Here is a 19,849-nt window from a genome sequence, read left to right as displayed (position 1 = left end):
GATGCTGGTGTTAATAAGCTACAAAATGGGAAGAGGGGAAGATCATCAGGAAGAGAAAAGATATAATGAAATGGACCATTTAAACAGTCCTCTTTTGAGCCTTCTTGTATCCCTGATGCCTGAATATGGAACTACAAAATGGGAAGAGGGGAAGATCATCAGGAAGAGAAAAGATATAATGAAATCAGAGGTGTGGTTGATCAACCCTTGGACAATGGACCATTTAAACAGCCCTCTTTTGAGCCTTCTTGTATCCCTTATGCCTGAATATGGAACTCCCTGGAGTTCTACTACTTTCAACCTAAACCATGTAACTTTGGACAATTCAGTTCAACTTTCTGAGCTTCAATTTCCTTATCTGTAAAATGAAGAAAATGTTAAACTTTTAAAAAAATGTTTTATAGATGCTTTGTTATAACAACTCAATGATTTCTAGATATAACCTCTTCAACTGCTCAGTGACCCTTCCAGTTAAGCAAAAATAACCAACACAGTGATTGGGTTTCACAAGGTATGTGTCATCCTAGAATTATAATCTTCCATATTAGCCTAGTACATTTTCTTTTCTTTTCTCAGGGAATGAGATTGGTTGTTAAAATATTAAGTGTTTTGCTTTGTTTTAATACTTGTTGAATTCAAGAGAGTTGGACCAGATGACCCAAAATGTGTCTTCCCGCTTTAAATCCTATGATCCTATGAAATCATTAGCACTTTGGTCATACTTCAGTATGACATCAATGGAAGACCAAGCTATGCACTGCACCATAAATTATTTCTTGTTCTTTTTTGGGGTGGCTAGAATAATAGGACAGTGCTAAACAATTGTAGAGGAAGAGAAATATTTATTAAGGTAGAAGGGAAAGATGCTCTGTCTTTTTTCAAAGACCCTTCTCATTTATACTCTTCCACATTTGGATTAAGAATTTACTAAAGCAAAGTTCAAGGTTTAACATCTTGTCAGGTTTTTGGACTCTGTTGAAGTCAAATTTCAGGGATTCACCTTAAAAACTACTCTCAAAATTTCATCTAGGAAATCTAATAACAAAATGGAAATCAAAACTAAATTACCAACTACCCCTGGGCAGTATTTCTAAACAGCTTCTTCTGAGAAACTGGAAAAAAAGAAGCCCTTTACCCAATCATTGGATTAAACACTGAAAAAAGTCAAGACATGGAAATTCTGATATTTGCTCAAGGTTCTTTTGGAAGGAATTATAAACTGTCCCTTAAGAGCTGGCATAGTCTAGTCAAGTGACAATCCCTGATCTTGATCAGAAATTGCGCGCAAAAGGCCCTCAGAATATCCCTACTTTTAATGACTGAGGCAAGATACTGTAAGGAACTTTTTTTTTCTTTGCTGATATTAGTTGACACAGGATAAAGAAAGCTTTTTGGTAGGGAGTGGCCTAATTATTCCATGTGGAAAAAAAAGGTGAAAATAAAGGAAGAGTATGAATGATGAGGGAGGAGAGAGAGTTCTGGGAATCAATTTAGCAATTAAAAGAAAAGTTGTAAAATGATTTTAAAAATGTACTGAAGATGTTGAGAAGTCAGTTCAATTCATTTATTGAGTCTTTCATATGTGTCAGAAGAGAGGTAATGTGGTATGGCAGATATGGTGGAATTAGACACCTGAGTTCAAGTCTAGTTTCTCATACATAAGAACTGCATGACCAGGCAAGTCATTTGAACTCTCAGTAATCCAAGTAATTCTTTAAGCCTGTAAGTTACAGAAGAGTTGCTGATTTGCATCAATGTATGAAATTTCCAAATTGGAGGAGGCCCCATGCACATAGGGAAAATCACATATCTGACCATATGTAAGGCTCACTGGATCAAGAATTCAGCTACATTTGAAATTTAAATCTGCTAGGTTTTCCCTTTTCTTTATTAGAATCTTTGGGGAAATGGATACTTTAGAGATACTCCTTATTCATAAACTTCTAGCAACAAAAGAATTTAAAGATTTCCTCAGCTTTGCAAACAAAAAAAAAGTCTAAAAAATATCTCTGGCAGCCCCAGGCAAAGCAATTCATTATATGGAGCTTATAGCATCTTCTCAGGGCCATTTACAGCTCCTTCTTTCCTTCCCCCAGGAGACATTCATTCCAATAACCATAAAACTGCACTGAGCTTTATGAATATCATGGTGCAGAGATATCAATAGTGCATGAATATCAGCAAATATGATTACAGAGTGAGGATGTAATCTTCCAGAATCATATGTAGGCAAATTAAAAGTAATTTTTTCTCCACTTGATCAACCAGTCTGGATAATTCCTTTGTTCTTTGGAGCTTATTTATCAGGAAGCTTTGAGATTGGGGGGGGGAAATGGCAGCTCATGGTGGCAAAGTGCCAGGTAGGAGCCTATTTACCATCCTCATCTTCCAACTACACATGATGACTAGTACCAGAACTATCTTTCACATGTGTGCTTCTCTACTGGAAATAGGCCATCACTATACTTTTATTGCATTAATACCTGGTTCTTTGCCCTGAAAAGCCCTGTGTTGTGCAAGTTGATTATGCTTTATTTGATTAGTTATCAAGTATCTGTTATTTAATACTAATCAAAAATTCCAATTAAAAGAAGAAAAAATAGAACATGAGCCAAGGCTTTTGAAAGAATACTAACCAACTTATTACCTGGGTGACCTTGACTGAGCAAACCCCATCTTTCTAGGCCTGTTTCCTAAAAGAGGGAGTTATATGAGATGACCTCATGTCCTTTTCAGCTCACAATCAACAAATGAACTTTTGTTGAGCACCTACTGTGTGCCAGCATTGTGTTAGGTGCCAGAGATACAAAGATGAAAACAGCATCTATGATGCCAGAGGACCTATGGGAAAAAGTATCATTCTCCAATCTGCCCTTCTTGAGAAAGGGAAGTTCATCTTTTCTTCCTGCTTGTTTACAGTTATGATGCTTGTACCTGGTTTTCAAAGAAGACCATGACTTCATGTTACTTCAAGTGTCTGAGAAGGAGACTTCTGGGTATTGTGAGAAAGAAGGGAGAGATTGGGACATTTTCTTTTAGCTTATTGACCTCCCAGTCTTCTCTCCAAAACAGAAACTGTGCACCAAAGATAAAGAAACTTCAGCTGTTCTTGATTTGGGACATCTTGGAATCCCTAAAAACTAAAAAACAAACCCACCAATCCATGAACTGACTTCTACAGGAAACTCACTTAGAACCCTTTCCCCACTCTACACTACATTCCCCATAAGGAAGCTGCCATTAACCCACCCACATGAGTCTGAAACAAAATTCAACCCTACACATCATCTCCTCTACCACTTTGCAGGGCCATGGGGATCTGCTTGGGCCAGCACAGATGTTCAACAGGCCTCTGCAGCCCTACAGACTAGGGGTGCTCACTTGGACCACCTAGCTAGCCCTGTGGTTTACAATGCTATGGGAGAGCCAGGAACTGAGTGGAAGAGGCAGGATGTGTGTACGGACTGGAAATAGAGCTCCCCACCATATCCCATTTCTGCTATTTTCATCCCTCTCAACCTCAGAGAACCAAACTATAAAAATCAGCACAACAATTAATGTAGAATTCTCTGAACTGCAAATCCTGGACCAAAGAACTGAAGAACACAGGGACACCTAGACAAGATACAGTGTATGGGGCGGGGGGAGGGTGAAGTGGTGCCACTATGTGGTACCCCACTAAACATGAGAGAAAACATTCAGCATCTAGTTGCAACCAATTCTGTCCACCCAAAAACCAAAGATCTAGGCTGGTCTTCTATGAATTGTCCACCATGGGGAAAAGGCTGAGGTGCTTGGAGATTTGGGGAGAGTCAAAGACTCAGATGGTGAGTAATTGGAGAAAATAAGGAAAAAAAAGTACTAAAATTACTAAAGATCTCAAGAAGAAGAAAACTCAAAGATCTTGAATAGAAGCAAATAAATCACCGAGGAAATCATTAAAGCAGAAAGAATAAATACTGCAAAACAAAAGAAAAGCATACAACACTTGAAGAGACAGGAAAAGTGGAATTTGAGGAGAACATGGAACCACAATACACTGTTAGAAATGGTGCAAAATAGAAATGAGAAGTGTAAGATTGGAATTTATGGCCTACATAGCAAAAATATCAGAAAAAAATGTAGAATAGAAAAACTGGAATTTGCAATAGCAAGTCTCTCCTAAAAAAACAAAATAGAAGAATACATTGGGTATGCAAATTTACAGAAGTGAAGGACAATCTAGAAGAAGAAGAAAAGAAAAAACAAGATTAGAAGAAAATATGTTTATTGTATAAGCAAAATATATTGATCTCAAAGATAGGATGCAGAGAGAAAACTAAAGGAAAATGAACCCCCAAGAATATCATGACAGGACAAAAACATTCCTATGATAAAACATGAAATAATATAAGAGAATTGTCTAGAACTTGTGAACATAGAAAATGAAATATCAATTTAAAAAATTTCATAGATTATTACCAAGAAAAGCCAAAGCCAAAACCAAAACCAAAACCAAGGCCTCAAACTCCAAGATACATAGTGCCCAAATTTAACAATTCAATTAAAAAATGACAAGTTCTTGCAGGCTATCAGAAGAAAAACCTTCAACTACAAATGAAAGGAAATTCAAGTAATATAGGACTATTCTGCACTCACCAAAAAATGTAGGAGGAAATGGAATGTGTTCTTAAGAGCAATTGAGCTCAGGCTACAACCCACGGTGATCTACTTGCAAGTGTGATCTCAACTAGAAGTGAAAAAAGAGATGTTGAGTGATAAAGAAGTGTTTGCAACATTTTTAAAAAGAAACCAGATCTGTAGAGATTATTTGTTTCTCAAACACCCCAAACCTCAGAAATTCAGGCAGAATGAAAACAGTAGCTGAGGACAGCTACAAGAATAGTAACAACAGAGAGAAGAAGAAACATGTTTCTAAATGTATACAGGGATAACAGGACAAGAGGTGACAGTGAAGAAGTAGGCCTGAAGTATCATGTACAGAACTGGGCAACACTCTGCCTAAAGGTGAATCCATGTTTTGTTTTGTTTATGATATGGGAGTATATATAAAAGGGAACCCAAGGGAGAAAAGGGACAGGGAGGAATGTGATGTGATGGGTCAAATTGAGGAACAACAGTGAAGAGAAGGTGACCAGCAAGGAATTAGAGGAAGAAGAAGGGGGGGAGGGGAAGACTGAAAAAAGGAAGAAATAAAGGGGAATTTGCTTTGGTGGTGGGAGGGAGTCCTATTAATGAATGCTCCTATAAATGAGAAGAGCTGATTTGTCAAGGGGAACTGGGGACCTTGGGGTTTGAGGCATTTGGTGCTTGAAAAGTCCACTTATCCTACCTTAAGAGGAAGGGAGGTAGAACTCGGGAGGGCAACTGGTAGTTACAGAATAAGAGGGGATGGACCCTGAGAAAGAAAGATCTTGAGGGAAATGGGGGAAAAAAGTAATGGGGGAAGGTAAAGATCGGAGGAGGGATACATAATTTGGGATATGGTAGAAAATAATCAGTACTGTTTTGAGAGTAAGACATAACAGAAAGGGAGAATCCATAGGGCAAACTCTAGAAGACTGGCAGAACATGGAGGAGAGGGTTTAGAAGGAATATCTTGAAAGTTTTGATTCCATGAGGAATACAGAAAATAGAGTCTAGATAATTATTGGAGTTATGAGTCAGAGAATGAGGACTTCTGAGAGGACCAATAATGAAGAGGTGAGAGAAATCCTTTTGGGAAAGTGGCACAAACAATTAATTAAAAAAACAAACTAGGGGTGGCTAGGTGGCGCAGTGGATAGAGCACTGGCCCTGGAGTCAGGAGTACCTGAGTTCAAATCCATCCTAAGACACCTAATAATTACCTAGCTGTGTGGCCTTGGGCAAGCCACTTTAACCCTATTTCCTTGCAAAACAAAACAAAACAAACAAAAAAAACCTAATGAACTGCATTAGTTAATGGAGAAAATAGGAAGAGGAAATCAACTTGATTGAGAAGGGCAAAAATGGGGAAGAATTCTATAACTAGATAAAAACAAGAAAGAAAAATGAATAAGTAAAACCTCAAAGGGAAAGAGTTTATAAATAATAGGAGGGAATCAGAGGTGAAAAAGAAGAGAACCAGTGGGAATGGGGTCACTTTAAAAAAAAAAAGATTAGGGCAAAGTAACATAAAATAGTACTGAAAGGGGGAAAAGTCATAATTAGAAAAAACTCTAATATTAAAGATGAATAGAAGGAAATATAAAGCTAACTTTCTTATCTTTAAAAGTGAATTGATTGAATAATCCAAAAAACCAGAAAAGTGTGATGGATTACTTAAAAAAAACCCCCAACAAAATGCTACAATATGTTACTCATAAGAAACACATTTAAAAAACAAAGATGGGGGTAAATCCAAGATGGTTTGGAAGTACAAGCAGCAAATCATCTAAACTCTCCCAATACTTCCCTACAAACAATTTTAAAACAGCTCTTTGAATCAAATTTTGGAGAGGCAAAACCAATAAAAGGTCAGAGTGAGACACTTTTCCAGCATAAGAAAATTTAGGAGGTTGGCAGGCAATGTTTGTGAAACTGGGGTGGGAGCCGTCCCACAGTATAGTAGGAATTGCCAGTAGTGGGGCTTGGAGGTGGCAGCTACATTGGTGGCAGCTTAGGAAGCTCTCAACTTAGAGATGGTAAGGAAATTAAAAATCTGCTCAGAAAGAAATTACAGGACTTTCTCAGCACTGGGGACAGCTACTGTGGATTGGCAATTCTATTGCCCACAAACAGTTCTGGGTCCCAGTTCCAGATTGGAGAAGAGTAACTGAGCTCAGGCTAACAACTCAGGGTTGGTAACAAGGGAGCAGGGGCCCTGATAGTTCCAATGTAGAGAGGAACACTAGCTTTATGATTGCAGGAGAGCAAGAAACCTGGTCACAGTTTCAGGATCAACAAGTGTGCTAACTGTTAGGACCACAAGGGAGCAGGGCCTTTCCTGGGTAAACACTAGAGTTCAAGACCTGGAAAGACCAGTATCCACACCCAACCTTTAATTACACCAGCTTGGAAGCACTGAAAACTTGAAGAACCCCAGAATGAACTCTGAAAACAGCAATACAAAGAAGTCTAATGCTTGGAACAATGCTACCCCACCCAGGGTAAGCAGAGCCCAACTTAACACAAAGTTCAAAGTCGATAACTAGTTTGGAAAAAAAGAGCAACCAAGAAAAAGACCCTGACCATGATAGTCACTAAAGTGACAGGGAAGATCAAGACATACCCAGGAGAAGACAATAATATGATAATAGTTACAAGCAAAATTCTCAAAGAAAAATGCCAATAGGACCCAAGCTCAATAAGAATTCCTAAAGACCTAAGAATGGTAAAGGAAAGATTGATAAAAGAAATGAGAATGATGCAAGAAAATTATGAAACAAAAATTAAAAGAGACACAAAAATACTAAAGAAAATAACACTTTAAATTGGCCTAATAGTTGAGGCACAAAAATTCACCGATGAAAAGATTTCTTAAATAGCAGAATTGGACAAATGGAAAAAAGAGGTACAAAAGTTCATTGAAGAAAATACTTCCTAAAAATTAGAATGGAGCAAGAGGAAACTAATGACTTCAGGAGACATCAAGAAACAATAAAAGAAAGGGAAAAAATGGGGGGGGGGGGGAGAAGAAAATGTGAACTATCACATCAGAAAAACAACTGACCTAGAAAAAAGATCCAAAAAACATGCACATCACATTTCAAGAAATTTTAAAGAAAAACTGCCAGGATGTCTTACACCCCAGAGTGTAAAACAGAAATGAAAAGAAGTCATGAATCACTTCCCTAATTGATAAATGGTCAAAGGATATAAATAGGCAGTTTTCAGAAGAAATCAAAGTTATCTATAGTTAAATACACACACACACACATACATACATATGAAAAACGCTCTAAATCACTATTAATTGGAGAAATGTAAATTAAAACAACTCTGAGATATCACCTCACTCCTATGCTGGAAGGGATGAGGGAAAAATAGGTATACAAATAAACTGTTGGTGAAATTATGAGTTGATTCAACCATTCTGTAGAACAATTTGTAACTCTGCTCAAGAGGCTATAAAATTATGCATGCAGTTTTTTTTTGTTTTTTTTTTTAGAATTTTACAAGGCAAATGGGGTTAAGTGGCTTGCCCAAGACCACAGGGTTAGGTAACTATTAAGTGTCTAAGGCCAGATTTGAACTCAGGTACTCTTGACTCCAAGGGCTGGTGCTCTATCCACACTGTGACACCTAGCCACCCCTATGCATGCATTTTGATCTGGCAATGTCACCTCTTGGTCTATATCTCAAAGTTATAAAAAAATTAAAAAAAAGGAAAAGTACAAAAATATAACTCTTTTTATGGTGGCAAAGAATTGGTAATCATAGGGATGCTCATCATTTGGGGATGGTTTCAGGAAAAACATGGCAAGATCTCTATGAAGAGCTGCAAAATAAAGTGAGAAGAAGCCAGATATATACAGTAACAGTAATGAGTAGTAATGATTAAATTAAAGAGTTAGTTACTCTGATCAAGACAATGATACAAGACAGTTCTTAAGGACTCTTGATCAAAAATTATACTTCCAGAGAGAATTGATGAACTCTGATTAAAAGTATATATTTTTACTTGATCTTTTTATTTTGCTTTTTTGTTTTATAGCTAATGTGGAAAGATTTTAGCATGATTTCACATGTATAATTATATCATTTTGCTTGACTTCCCAGTGGGTGAGGGAGGGTTGAAAGGAAGGGAGAGAATTTGGAACTCAACTAAAACAATGTTATAACATAAATAAATAATATTTTGGAAAACCAAAGATAAAACATACAATAAATTGAGATGATGGGAAAAAAATTTATGTGTATCCAAAAAAGTAGAAGTTTCAATCATGCAAAAACAAACTGAAAAAATAAACAAGGAAACAACATTATTCCAAAAGGAACTATAGACATCAAACTATCAGTAATAAACATTTGTACCCCAAATACCTTAGCATCCAAAATCATGAAGAAAACATCTGAGCTACAAGAAGACATAGACAGTAACACAACAATAACAAGTGACTTCAATATCCCTTTCTCAGTTTTGAATAAATTTAAAACAAAAAAGAAAGATCTCAAAAAGGAAAATATGGAACTGAGCAAATTGCTGGAGAAACTAGAATTAAAAAGATTTATAGCACCTTCTAGGTAAGGTAGCAAAAGTACATATGTGTGTATATATATATATATATATATATATATATATATATATATATACATACATATATATACATATATATGTCTATTTCTGAGCTCTACATGAAACTTTTATAAAACTTGATCATATACTAGGGTACAAAGATATGGCAAACAAATGTGAAAAGGCAGAAATAGTTAATACATCCTTTGCAGACCATTAACACAATAAAAATAATAATTAGTTCAGAGTTCACAAACAAAAGATACAGACCCAAATGGAGAGTTAACCATGAAATCCTATATAATGAGTAGGTCAAAGAACAAATCAAGGAATTAATTAAAGAAAATGAGTGATGGAACAACATATCAAAATTTCTGGGATGCACACAAAGCAAGCTTTAGGTGAAAAACTCAATGTGGCTGTGATCTTTTTTGTTAAGGAGCTCCCGTTCCTGGTACAGACCTCAACTCACCTATGTCTTCCAAGCCTTGTTGCCCAGTGCCATTTTTATCAATATCATTCCATTAAATTCTCCACAACTGCACTGGAGGCTTTCCTCCAGGTCACATAGTATTTTTTGGATACAGTGCAGCACTTGGAGTATACATCTGTTGTATTCCACTGTCACTGGGATATTAGCTATCTCTTTTCCCAGTTATACATGTTTCTGATGATGTATTTGATGATATAAAATTTTGATGATGTAAAATATGGAACCCACAATACTCCCAAGGGCAGTCCAAACCAGATTAAAATGTAATTGGGAAATATTTTTTTAAATAAAAGATAATAAAACAGATAGTATTACATTTTAAAACTAAGTGAATGTATAACCATGAGATGTTTATATTTGATAAGTGGCCCTAGTTTGATTTTAAGTTGGGTAAAACTTTTATACCATTTCTTTTGATTAGATCATCATTTATAATATGTATAGTCCCATTAAGACCAACAGTACATGTTTGTTATTACCCTCTGAACCATATATTATTTTGACTTTTCAGAGATCACAGTGCTCCATGATTTAGGTCATATCACATCAGTAAGAGGATGATCTCACTGATATGGATGTTTCTAAATTATCTAGAAGACTGTTTTCAGTTCTGCAAAGATTCAAAGAAGGAATATGAAGAGGATGAAGGGACTTGTGTCTACAATGTATAAGAATTCTGTAAAGGAACCTAACATGTTTAGCTTAGAGAAAAGAAGTCTCAAAAGGTATAGATGAGTTGTGTTCTAGTATTAGAAGGCTTTTATATGAAGGAATTAGACTTGTACTTTAAGCTCTAGAGGGTAGAACCAAGAGAAGTAGGTAGTTGTGAAGAGGAAAATTTTGACATGATTTCAGGAAAAAAATCCTACCATTTTATGGACTGCCTTGAGAGATGGTTAGACTCTCCAACTTTGGAGGTCTTCAGAGACTGGAAGACTACTGATTGGGCATACTAGCATGGAAATTCTTTTATATTTGAGTTAGACTAAATGACATAAAATCATATCTCTCTTTAAAGTTTGCTATAGGTAGCCTATCTAATGTGGTAAGGGTCTTCCTTGCTTTTCCCTTGATGTTGCAAGAATAGTGGAAAATGGACTGACCATCAGATAGCATTTACTTTCATCGTATGCTTAGAGCAGCATTGCTTTATATTAAATATTCCTTTGAAGCTATACTTTACTTGTGCTGGTTATAACTAGTCTTGAATCACTGCAGTCTCTTAAATAAAACCAGTGATCACTCAAAAGAGTCTAGGCCTTACAAATTATATAGGGAAATCCAAGTGGATGATTACCTAGTAGATTATGAAGTACAATGAGATGTATATGTGTAAATATATAAGTATATATATAAGTATATATATATATATATAATCCAGCATATATGTATGTGTGTATATACATCTCACTGTAAAGTTTAAAATATATATATATATATATATATATATATATATATATATATATATATATACATCTATCTGTCTATATACATCATCTATATATTTATATATGGCAGCAAGAGAATACTGGTATTAAGATGAAAGAAAATTGTTAGGATCATTGAAAGTGCTACAGTAATTTTCCAAAAGTGATCTAGCACTTTCTGATTGTATTTAGAAAAACAAATCCATTACTCCTGAGTGGCTTGGCTTATGGTCAGCTTCATTTGTTTTTGGCGCTTATTCCTATTTTAAATCAAGTTATCTTATGCCAATTTAGAAATTAGTGGGTTGATGTCAAGAATCAAATGGGCTTCTGGTTCAGTTTTCCATGGAGGCTTGTAGTAGTGCCTTCAGGAGGATTCTGCTTCCTTGCTTCCCTTGCTTCCTTCCTTCAAGTCTTACATTTTTAAGAAGCATTTCACAGTGTTCCTAAATCTTACTTCCTTCCCTCTGAGACTATAATAATTTATCTTGAATATGTCATATATATATATATATATATATATATATATATATATAATACACATACACACACAAATATATATATACATATATATATATATATATGTATATAATTATATATTTATATACTCTTCCTCCAGAATTGTTTAATGTTAGCCTCCATTAGACTGTTATCTCTGTAAGGTTAGTGGCTGTATTTTGCTTTTCTTTTTATTTCCAACCCTTAGTTCATTGCCCAGCATATAGTAGTCACCTAATGAATGATAGGTGAAAGTTTCCAGTGTTCAGGAACTAAATATATGTCCTATCTGTATGTAACTAGGCAATGAGGTAAAGGAAAATGACAGAAGCCCAACACCATTAGCTTCTTGATAGCTTGATGACTGCATGACAAAAGATCTCCACCTTTCCAGGAGATAGACTTAATTTGACACTGAATGAATTCCTCAAAGTTGAATATGACCTACATGAAGCCCCTGTCTCCAGAATTATTCATGATGATGACAATAATTCATTTGTAGTTATCTGCTTTCTGTGAGACAGGTCATTTTGGGTACAGGGCTAGTCTTGGAGTCAGGTAGGACATTGAGAAGCTGGAAAACAACAATGATGCAGCATAGCCTTAAGTCCTAGTCCCATGAAGGCTAACTGAAGGAACTGGGCATGTTTACTTTGACAAGAGAAGAGTCAAGGACATCATATTTTCAAATTTTTGAAAGAACATCACATGGAGAGTCTTTGTCTTTGTTCTCTTTGGTTCCAGAGGGCAGAACAAGGAAAGAAGCTAAGTGAAGTCTGGGAAAAGTTTCTAACAATTACATTGTCTAAAAGTGAGTTTCTTTTCCTTATAGGCCTTTAACCAGAGGTTGAACTTTTTCTGAGTATGTAATAATGGAGATTCCTTTCAAGTAAGCTGAGGAAGTCCCTTCCAAATCTCTGATTCTGCATTCAAGTCCCACAGCTGACATATTCATCTCTCAGTGACTCAAGTTTAGTCTCCCTCATCACCAAAACTACATTGAATTAGTTTTATATTTATTTAGTGTTTATTTTCTTTTTTTTCCCCTCCCATAGAGGACTGCAAGTTGTTTGAATGAAAGGACTACTCTCCCTAGGTCTGGCACAAAGCCTGGTAGGCACTGTATATCTGCCTGTTAAATTGAATTGAGGTGAAGTACCAGCCCTGAGGCCATGGCCCTGGACCTTGGTAGAGCAGTATTACAAGCACAATTCTTTAGACCTTTATTGCTCTGCTCTTTTCATCAGACTCCAGCACTGGTACTCAGACACAGCCTTAGATGTGGTAGGATAGAAGATTAATAATTAACCAGGGACCAGAGGGTTGGGCTACAACTGACATAAGAATCAAATGCTTAAATAAGCTAGCCATGGTCAGATGGGTATTGCCCCTGTGGGTAACCTACCTGGTGGTGGTCTGGATGGTGTTTTCCTTAGTATGATTGTGCTCTTTGCTCACCTTTTCTGTAAGAAGAAAGAGTGAGATAATTTTTTTTAAAAGAGTTTAACTCATTTTTTCCTCCTAGCCTTAGACAAAAATAAGAACGAAGTGTCCTGTTATCATAGTTCAGAACTGAAGGTGTCCTCAGACTATTTTGACCCACCACTCATTTTAAGATCAGAAAAACTAAGGCTGGGGAGGGATTTAGTAAGTTGCTTAGGGTTACAAAACTGATTTTAATGACAAAACTGGGATTTGAACCTAAGTCTTCTGATTTTAAATGCTCCACTATATCCACTAGACTATGACTGCTTCCCATATTGTCTTTTTTTGGTCATTTAAAAAAAATTCTTAAATACAGAATGAGAAAAGAAAAAGAAATTGTCATGTACATAGCAGATCATAAGAGAGGATTCAATATAAACAATATATTTTCCATTTCAAGTAAATCTATATAATAAATGCTATATACTGTTTTCAAAGTTGCTCAGCTTTTCTCTGCTTCCTTGTTGGTATTCTTTTGCTCTCTCTGCTATTCATTTTTTACTTGATGTTTCCCCAAGAAGGCTATGGGTAGATATATAAATCTATATAAAATGCATGAATATGTATATATGTATGTATGTAAGGATATTTATATATAGCTATCTATAATCATAAGTACGTACACATATACAAATATACACTCTTAATCATAATGTAAGACTGCATCATGTTTATTTCCTCCTATCTTTTGTTTCTCTGAAGGTGGATAGCATCTTCCTTTAGAAATCCAAGTATTTTCATGTTTTTCTAAATCAAATAACTCATTATTTCCTGTACCACAGCAATATTTCTTTCTGCATTCAAACAGTATTTTCCTCCATAGAATCGCTGAGGTTAATTTATGTTTTGCTAAGAATCAAAATGACTTGCTTGCTCAAAAATATTCTTAAAACAATACTATTGTTACCGTATACAATGTTCTCTTGGTTCTGCTCATTTTTGCTCTTCATCATTTCATAGTGTTCTCTCCATGCTTTTCTAAAATCATTGAGCTCATCATTTCTTATAGCAGAGTAATATTCCACCATGAACATACACCATTATTTGGTTAGCCATTCTCTAAATGACAGGCATCCCTGCAATTTCCAGTTCTTTGCCACCACAAAGAGAATTACTATAAATATTTTAGAATATGAAGGTTGTTTTCCATTTTCCCTAATTGTCTTAGGAAACAGACCTCATAGTGGTATTGCTGGATGAAAGGGTATAGACAGTTTAATAACTCTTTGGGCATAATTCCAAAACTCTCTCTAAAATGGTTGGATCAACTCACAGATCCACCAACAATGAATTAAGGGCTTAATTTTTCCATATCCCCTTCTATCATTTTAGCCAATCTGAAAGGTATAAAATGATGTCTCAAGCTTATTTTTAATTTCTCAAAGATTTAGAGCATTTTTTTCTCATATGAATTGTTTTGATTTCTTCATTGGAAAGTTGACTGTTCATATCCTTTGATAATTTATCGACTGGGGAATGACTTATTTTCTTATAGTTTTGACTAAGTTCTTTTTATATTTTAGATATGAGAATTTTATCTCTTTGTGAGATCTTTTCTATAAAAGTTATTCCCAGTTTTCTGCTTTTATCTGAGAAACTTTTGATAAAAGTTTTCTCTGGTTTTCTGCTTTCCTTCTGATCTTGGCGATATTAGTTTTATTTGTACAAAAATTTTAAAATTTAATGTAATCAAAATTATTCAATTTAAATCTCATAATACTCTCTAATTCCTATTTGTTCAGAAATTGTTCAACTATCTATAAAATATTACAGGCCATATGTTTGAATTTTCTTGTAATATTTCCTTTTATATCTAGGTCATGTACCTATTTTTACCTTTTTTTATGATTTTGGTAAATGGTGTTAAGATTCTGTCAGACATCTTTTCAACTTTCCCCATAATTTTTTTACCAAATAATAAATTCTTATTGCCAAAACTTAAGTCTTTACACTTGTCAAACACTGGGTAACTATATTTGTTTGCTGCTTCAGATTGCACATCTACTTTGTTCTGCTGATCTACCTTTTTATTTCATAGCCAGTACTAAATAGTTTTGATTATAATATAATTTAAAATCTGGTACTGCTTAGCCTCTTTCCTTTACATTTTTCCCCATTAGTTCCTTTTATTCTTGTCCTTTTGTTCTTTCAAATGAATTTTACTATTATATTTTTCTAGTTCCAAAAATAATTTTTTTGTAATTTAACTGGGATGCATGGATTGATTTTGGTAAAAATTGTCATTATCTTTTGACCCTGTCTATCCATGAACAATTAATATTTCTCCATTTAGTTAAATGTTTTTATTTATGCACAATTTTTTATGGTTTTGTTCATATAGATCCTGGGTTTGTTTTGATAGGTGTATTCCCAAGTATTTTATACTATCTAGAGTTATTTTAAATGGGGTAACTCTAGTTATCTTTTCTAGTAGGATCCTGTTGCTAAAAAGAGGAATGCTGATGGATTTATGTGGATTTACTTTATATCCTGCTACTTTGCTGAAATTATTTCAATTAACTTTTTAGTTGAATCTTTAGGATTTTCTGAGTATATCATCATCATATAAACTTCAAAAAAAGATAGTTTTATTATCCATTTCCTATTCTGATTCCCCTATTTCTTTTTCTTTTCTTATTGCTGTTCCTAGGATTTCCACTACAATATTGAATAATATTGGTAACAGTGGACATCCTGTCCTGATCCTACAGGGAGAGGCTTTTCCCCATAAACAAATCTAAAGCAGCAAACAGGCTTTTCCCCATAAACAAATAATGCTTGCTAATGGTTTTAGGTAAATGATTTTTATCAATTTAAGTCAAAGTCAATTTATATCAATACTTTCAAGTGTTTTCAATAAAAATGAGTGTTATACTTAAATGCTTTTTCTTCATTTTATATTATCAATATTATATTTTATTACTTTTATTAATGATAAAGTCAATTATTTAAAAGTTTTCTTTATGTTAAGCCATCCCTGTATTCCTGGTGTGAATTCTACTTGGTCATTATATATAATTTTTGCAATATATTGTTGTAATCTTTTAGACAGTATTTAATTTAGAATTTTTATATCCATATTCATTAATGAAATTGGTCTATAATTTTCTTTCTCTGTTTTTACTTTTCTTGTTTTAGGTATCTGTATCATATTTGTTTGGTAGGACCCATTCTTTGCCCATTATTCCAAATAATTTATTTAATATTGGAAGTAGCTGGTCTTTAAATGTTTGATACCATCATATATTAATGGTATCTCCACTGTCAGTGATGTCTGTAATTGGGAGGTACCACAGTCTGTTCTTTTTAAACACATGAATATATTATCCTGATAGGTTGACATGTCAATAGTCAAATAAAGTCAGAAACTAGCAGCCTAAACACACTCCCTTGAAAACCAAATCCAAAGGTAACAAAGAGCTTGTTTTAAAAAAAAAAAATTGGGGGGGGGCAGTGGAGAAACTCCACAATTTCATCTTAGGCAGATAAGGATGGTTTTGGCTAAATTTTTCTGGTTGAACATTTCTCAAATTGCTCTGATTCAGCAGGAAAATTGCCTTGGTAGCAACCCTTTCAGCACCAGACTTCAATGACTACAACCTTTAAGCATTCTGTATTGTCAGCCCTCTTTTGAGAGGGGATTTATTAAAAACAACAATCAAACCCCCCTAAAAAACAACAAAAATAAAACCAGCTACAAGACCTCTCGATGCTGTAGCCAAAGAGTGCTTATTCTAATAAATGTCACATGTGACAAAAAATAGCATTAGACAAGAAGGGGGTAAACCCTCCCTTACTTTGTCTTGAGGTCTGTATCTAGTGGCTGTCAGAAATTATTTAATTAGCTCTCTGGAACACAAAAGTTGAACTCTAGCCTTTCCAATCCAGTTCAAATGTTTGACCCCTGCCCCTACTTGTCACAGTATTCAATAGCTTCGTGGAAGTATCTATAGAAATTTCAGCTCATTCTATTAGGATTGCAAATTTCAAATGTAAAGCAAATTGAAAGTTGATCATTTTGTGAAATTTTCTATCACTTAAATAAAGATTTAGAATATCTGCCCCTCATTTATACAATGCTAGTCTGAAGATGCTGCTCCCCTGTTGACAAGTTTAATTCTGGCTGTTCAGCATGACAAGCAGGGAATTTAGCTTTTGGAACTCAGGGCTACTAGTTCTTTTAGAGAGGGGAAAAAAGTGAGGGGGACTAACTTGCTTGGGGTCACAGGGGCAAGTCTACATTAGAATTCATGGCCAGAGCTCCTAGTGACTGTTGGGAAACTGAAAACATTTATACACATACCAAGTATGAAAGATAAAATATAATGCATCACCTTTTATTTGCAGGTTTATATTGCTATTAAATCTTTGTCTTTTGGGGACAGGTCATTTTTTGTATGTGTGCTTGAAAAATACTTCTGTGTATGCAAGATCAATATTCTTTATTAGATTCTATTAAGGTTAAGTGAATTAACTAATTTTTCCTTAGCCAAGTGAATCTGTGAAAGTATAAGCTCTATTTGAGAGGACAAGTGGTAAACCTTTCAAGAGACTTTGATACTCACAGAACCATGGTTTGAGTAGCTGTGTCAGCGACCCATGAATTCCTTGGCTTTAGCTCTTCCCCCACCCTGACCCCTGCCTTGATTTCCCTCTTTGTCTCTCTTCTTTCCTCCCCTCTCCCCTCCTCTTTCTCTCTCTGCCTGTCTTTCTGTCTCTGTCTCTGGTTCTCTTGCTCTCTCTCAACCTCTCTCTCTCTCAACCTCTCTCTCTCTCTCTCTCTCTCTCTCTCTCTCTCTCTCTCTCTCTCTCTCTCTCTCTGTCTCTCTCTCCCCCCTCCCCCACTTCCCTCTCTCTCCTCCCAACAGGAAGGTTGGGAAGGAAAGGATAAGGAAAACTTCAGCAACATGGCTTGCTTTAAAATGGTCCCCTGAACAAACCACAATATAACTAACTTAAACACAGTGGCCAATGTGGATTTGAATTCTTCAGCCACTATGCTTGTATTTGTTTGAAAGGGCATTATCTGTTTAATGTGCGCAGGGTGTCCATACGAGGAAGAGTCTGCTGTGTTTATTTCTGGGCAAATCTGTGCCTCTTAGCACAGATGCTGTGTATCACACCATAATATGTGGCTGGGGTTCATATGCATACATGGGATTCAGTGAAGCTTTCTGTCTTGGAAAGGATATTAATTTCAGGGCAATTTTTTACTTCTATGTGGTAACTTTAGCTTGTGGTTCACAAGAGTTAACAATGCTTCCTTAAGATCTGACTTGTAACAAATGGCTATTGAAGGTTTGGGAGGATTATTTTTAATTTTTTTATATCCCCAACATTTAACAAAGTAACTGACACATAGAAGAAATTTAAAATAATGCTTAAAATAATTGGTTCATGGAAAGCAAGGTTTGTCTTTGGAGGCAGTTAAGCATGGTAGTGGACAGATCATTGTTCTGGAAGACCTGAGTTCAACTGTGGCCTCAGACATTTAATAGATCTTTGGCAAGTTACTTAAACTATTTACCAATTTCCTGATTTATAAAATGGAATAATAATAGCAATTACCTCCCAGGATTGTTGTAAGGATTAAATGAAATAACACTGTAAAATCCTTTGGAAAGTTTAAAGCACTGCATAAATACTAGCTATTATTGAATTTAACATTTTGTTCATTTTTAGATTAGATTTATGATTTCACTAGGATAGAGAACCCCATCTATCAAAACAGATTATCACCTGCTCTGAAGACTTAGGGTCTGCAGAGTTGCCTGACAACCCTCTGCCTGGAATTCCCATCCTGCCCCCCCCACCCCCCAGATGGAAGAGGAAAGACTTGTATTCTGAGGCTAGCTCTGTCCACTATATCATATGGTCTCTATTTTATTTTAAAAATTATTCGGTAACACTCTGCCTCTCCCCAACCTCCCCTCATTTTCCAAAGTATCATTAAATATCATTAATTCTGATCCTGGGAATTCAGACCTCATGGCACATTGTAACAGGAGACCAGGAACCATTTTCCATTCTGTCTTTGTACCCTTACAGTCTGACATGAGTGCTTAATAGACAATTCTTGCATTTGGGCTGATATCTTAAACTCTAAGCCAGGCTAGGCTGAAGCTGATTTTTACATTATCTATGAAGGAGAAAAAATGGTTTGTTGAGTTAACAAAGAGCATGAACCAGATTAAAAATAGGATGGTTAGCCTGTTCGCAAAGCAGTGATGTTTGCAAGGGAATAATTAATATTCTAATTTCAAATGATTCCTAACTATTAATTATAGTGATTTTGGCTAGACTTCTACTTGGCAAGACTTGTTAGCTGTTAGCCTGGGTCATTGAAAGGACCCAAAGTAATAAAACTGTGTAAAAATATTAGATAATTCAAAGTCTTCTCTGTTTGACTGGCTTTCTCCCAATTATTCTAGATCAGTGAGATTCCCCAGCAATGTATTGGCAGGAGTATTAAACATTTTTACCTGATAGTTGGAAGAGGAGTTCTGAAGCCATCTTCACAGAGATGTCCTGACTGAAGAGGTTTCTTTCGGGGCCCATTCTACCCTCTGGCAACTTTTGTAAGGGTTCAGTTTTCTCTCGCCCTAATAAAGTGCTATAGCCAACATTCCGGTTCGGTGATATTGAGGCCCTGGAGTCATGGATGTCAACTTCCATGGGTTCCTCTTTGATCTTCACTGCCTGTGTTTCCTTGTAGCTTTCAGCTACAAGAAAAAAAAGAAAGAAAAA

General features: G+C 35.4%; 1 protein-coding gene across 7 annotated transcripts in view; it reads right to left on the bottom strand.

The window, feature by feature from the left end:
* Nucleotides 1–19,849, bottom strand: part of ZNF827 (zinc finger protein 827) — a 249,568-nt gene that overhangs the window by 98,125 nt on the left and 131,594 nt on the right. For all 7 annotated transcript variants that reach the window (XM_074229196.1, XM_074229197.1, XM_074229198.1 and 4 more), the window contains 2 exons: nt 19,585–19,824; nt 13,023–13,080 (listed from right to left, as the gene is read on the bottom strand). In XM_074229196.1, coding sequence (XP_074085297.1) covers nt 13,023–13,080; nt 19,585–19,824 — 298 coding nt within the window. The remainder of the gene's footprint in view (nt 1–13,022; nt 13,081–19,584; nt 19,825–19,849) is intronic.

This window comes from Macrotis lagotis, chromosome 3 (assembly GCF_037893015.1).
Source record: "Macrotis lagotis isolate mMagLag1 chromosome 3, bilby.v1.9.chrom.fasta, whole genome shotgun sequence".
Taxonomy (NCBI): Eukaryota; Metazoa; Chordata; class Mammalia; order Peramelemorphia; family Peramelidae; genus Macrotis; species Macrotis lagotis.
Note: the sequence above shows the minus strand (reverse complement) of the source record. Positions and strands in the feature narration are given on the sequence as shown.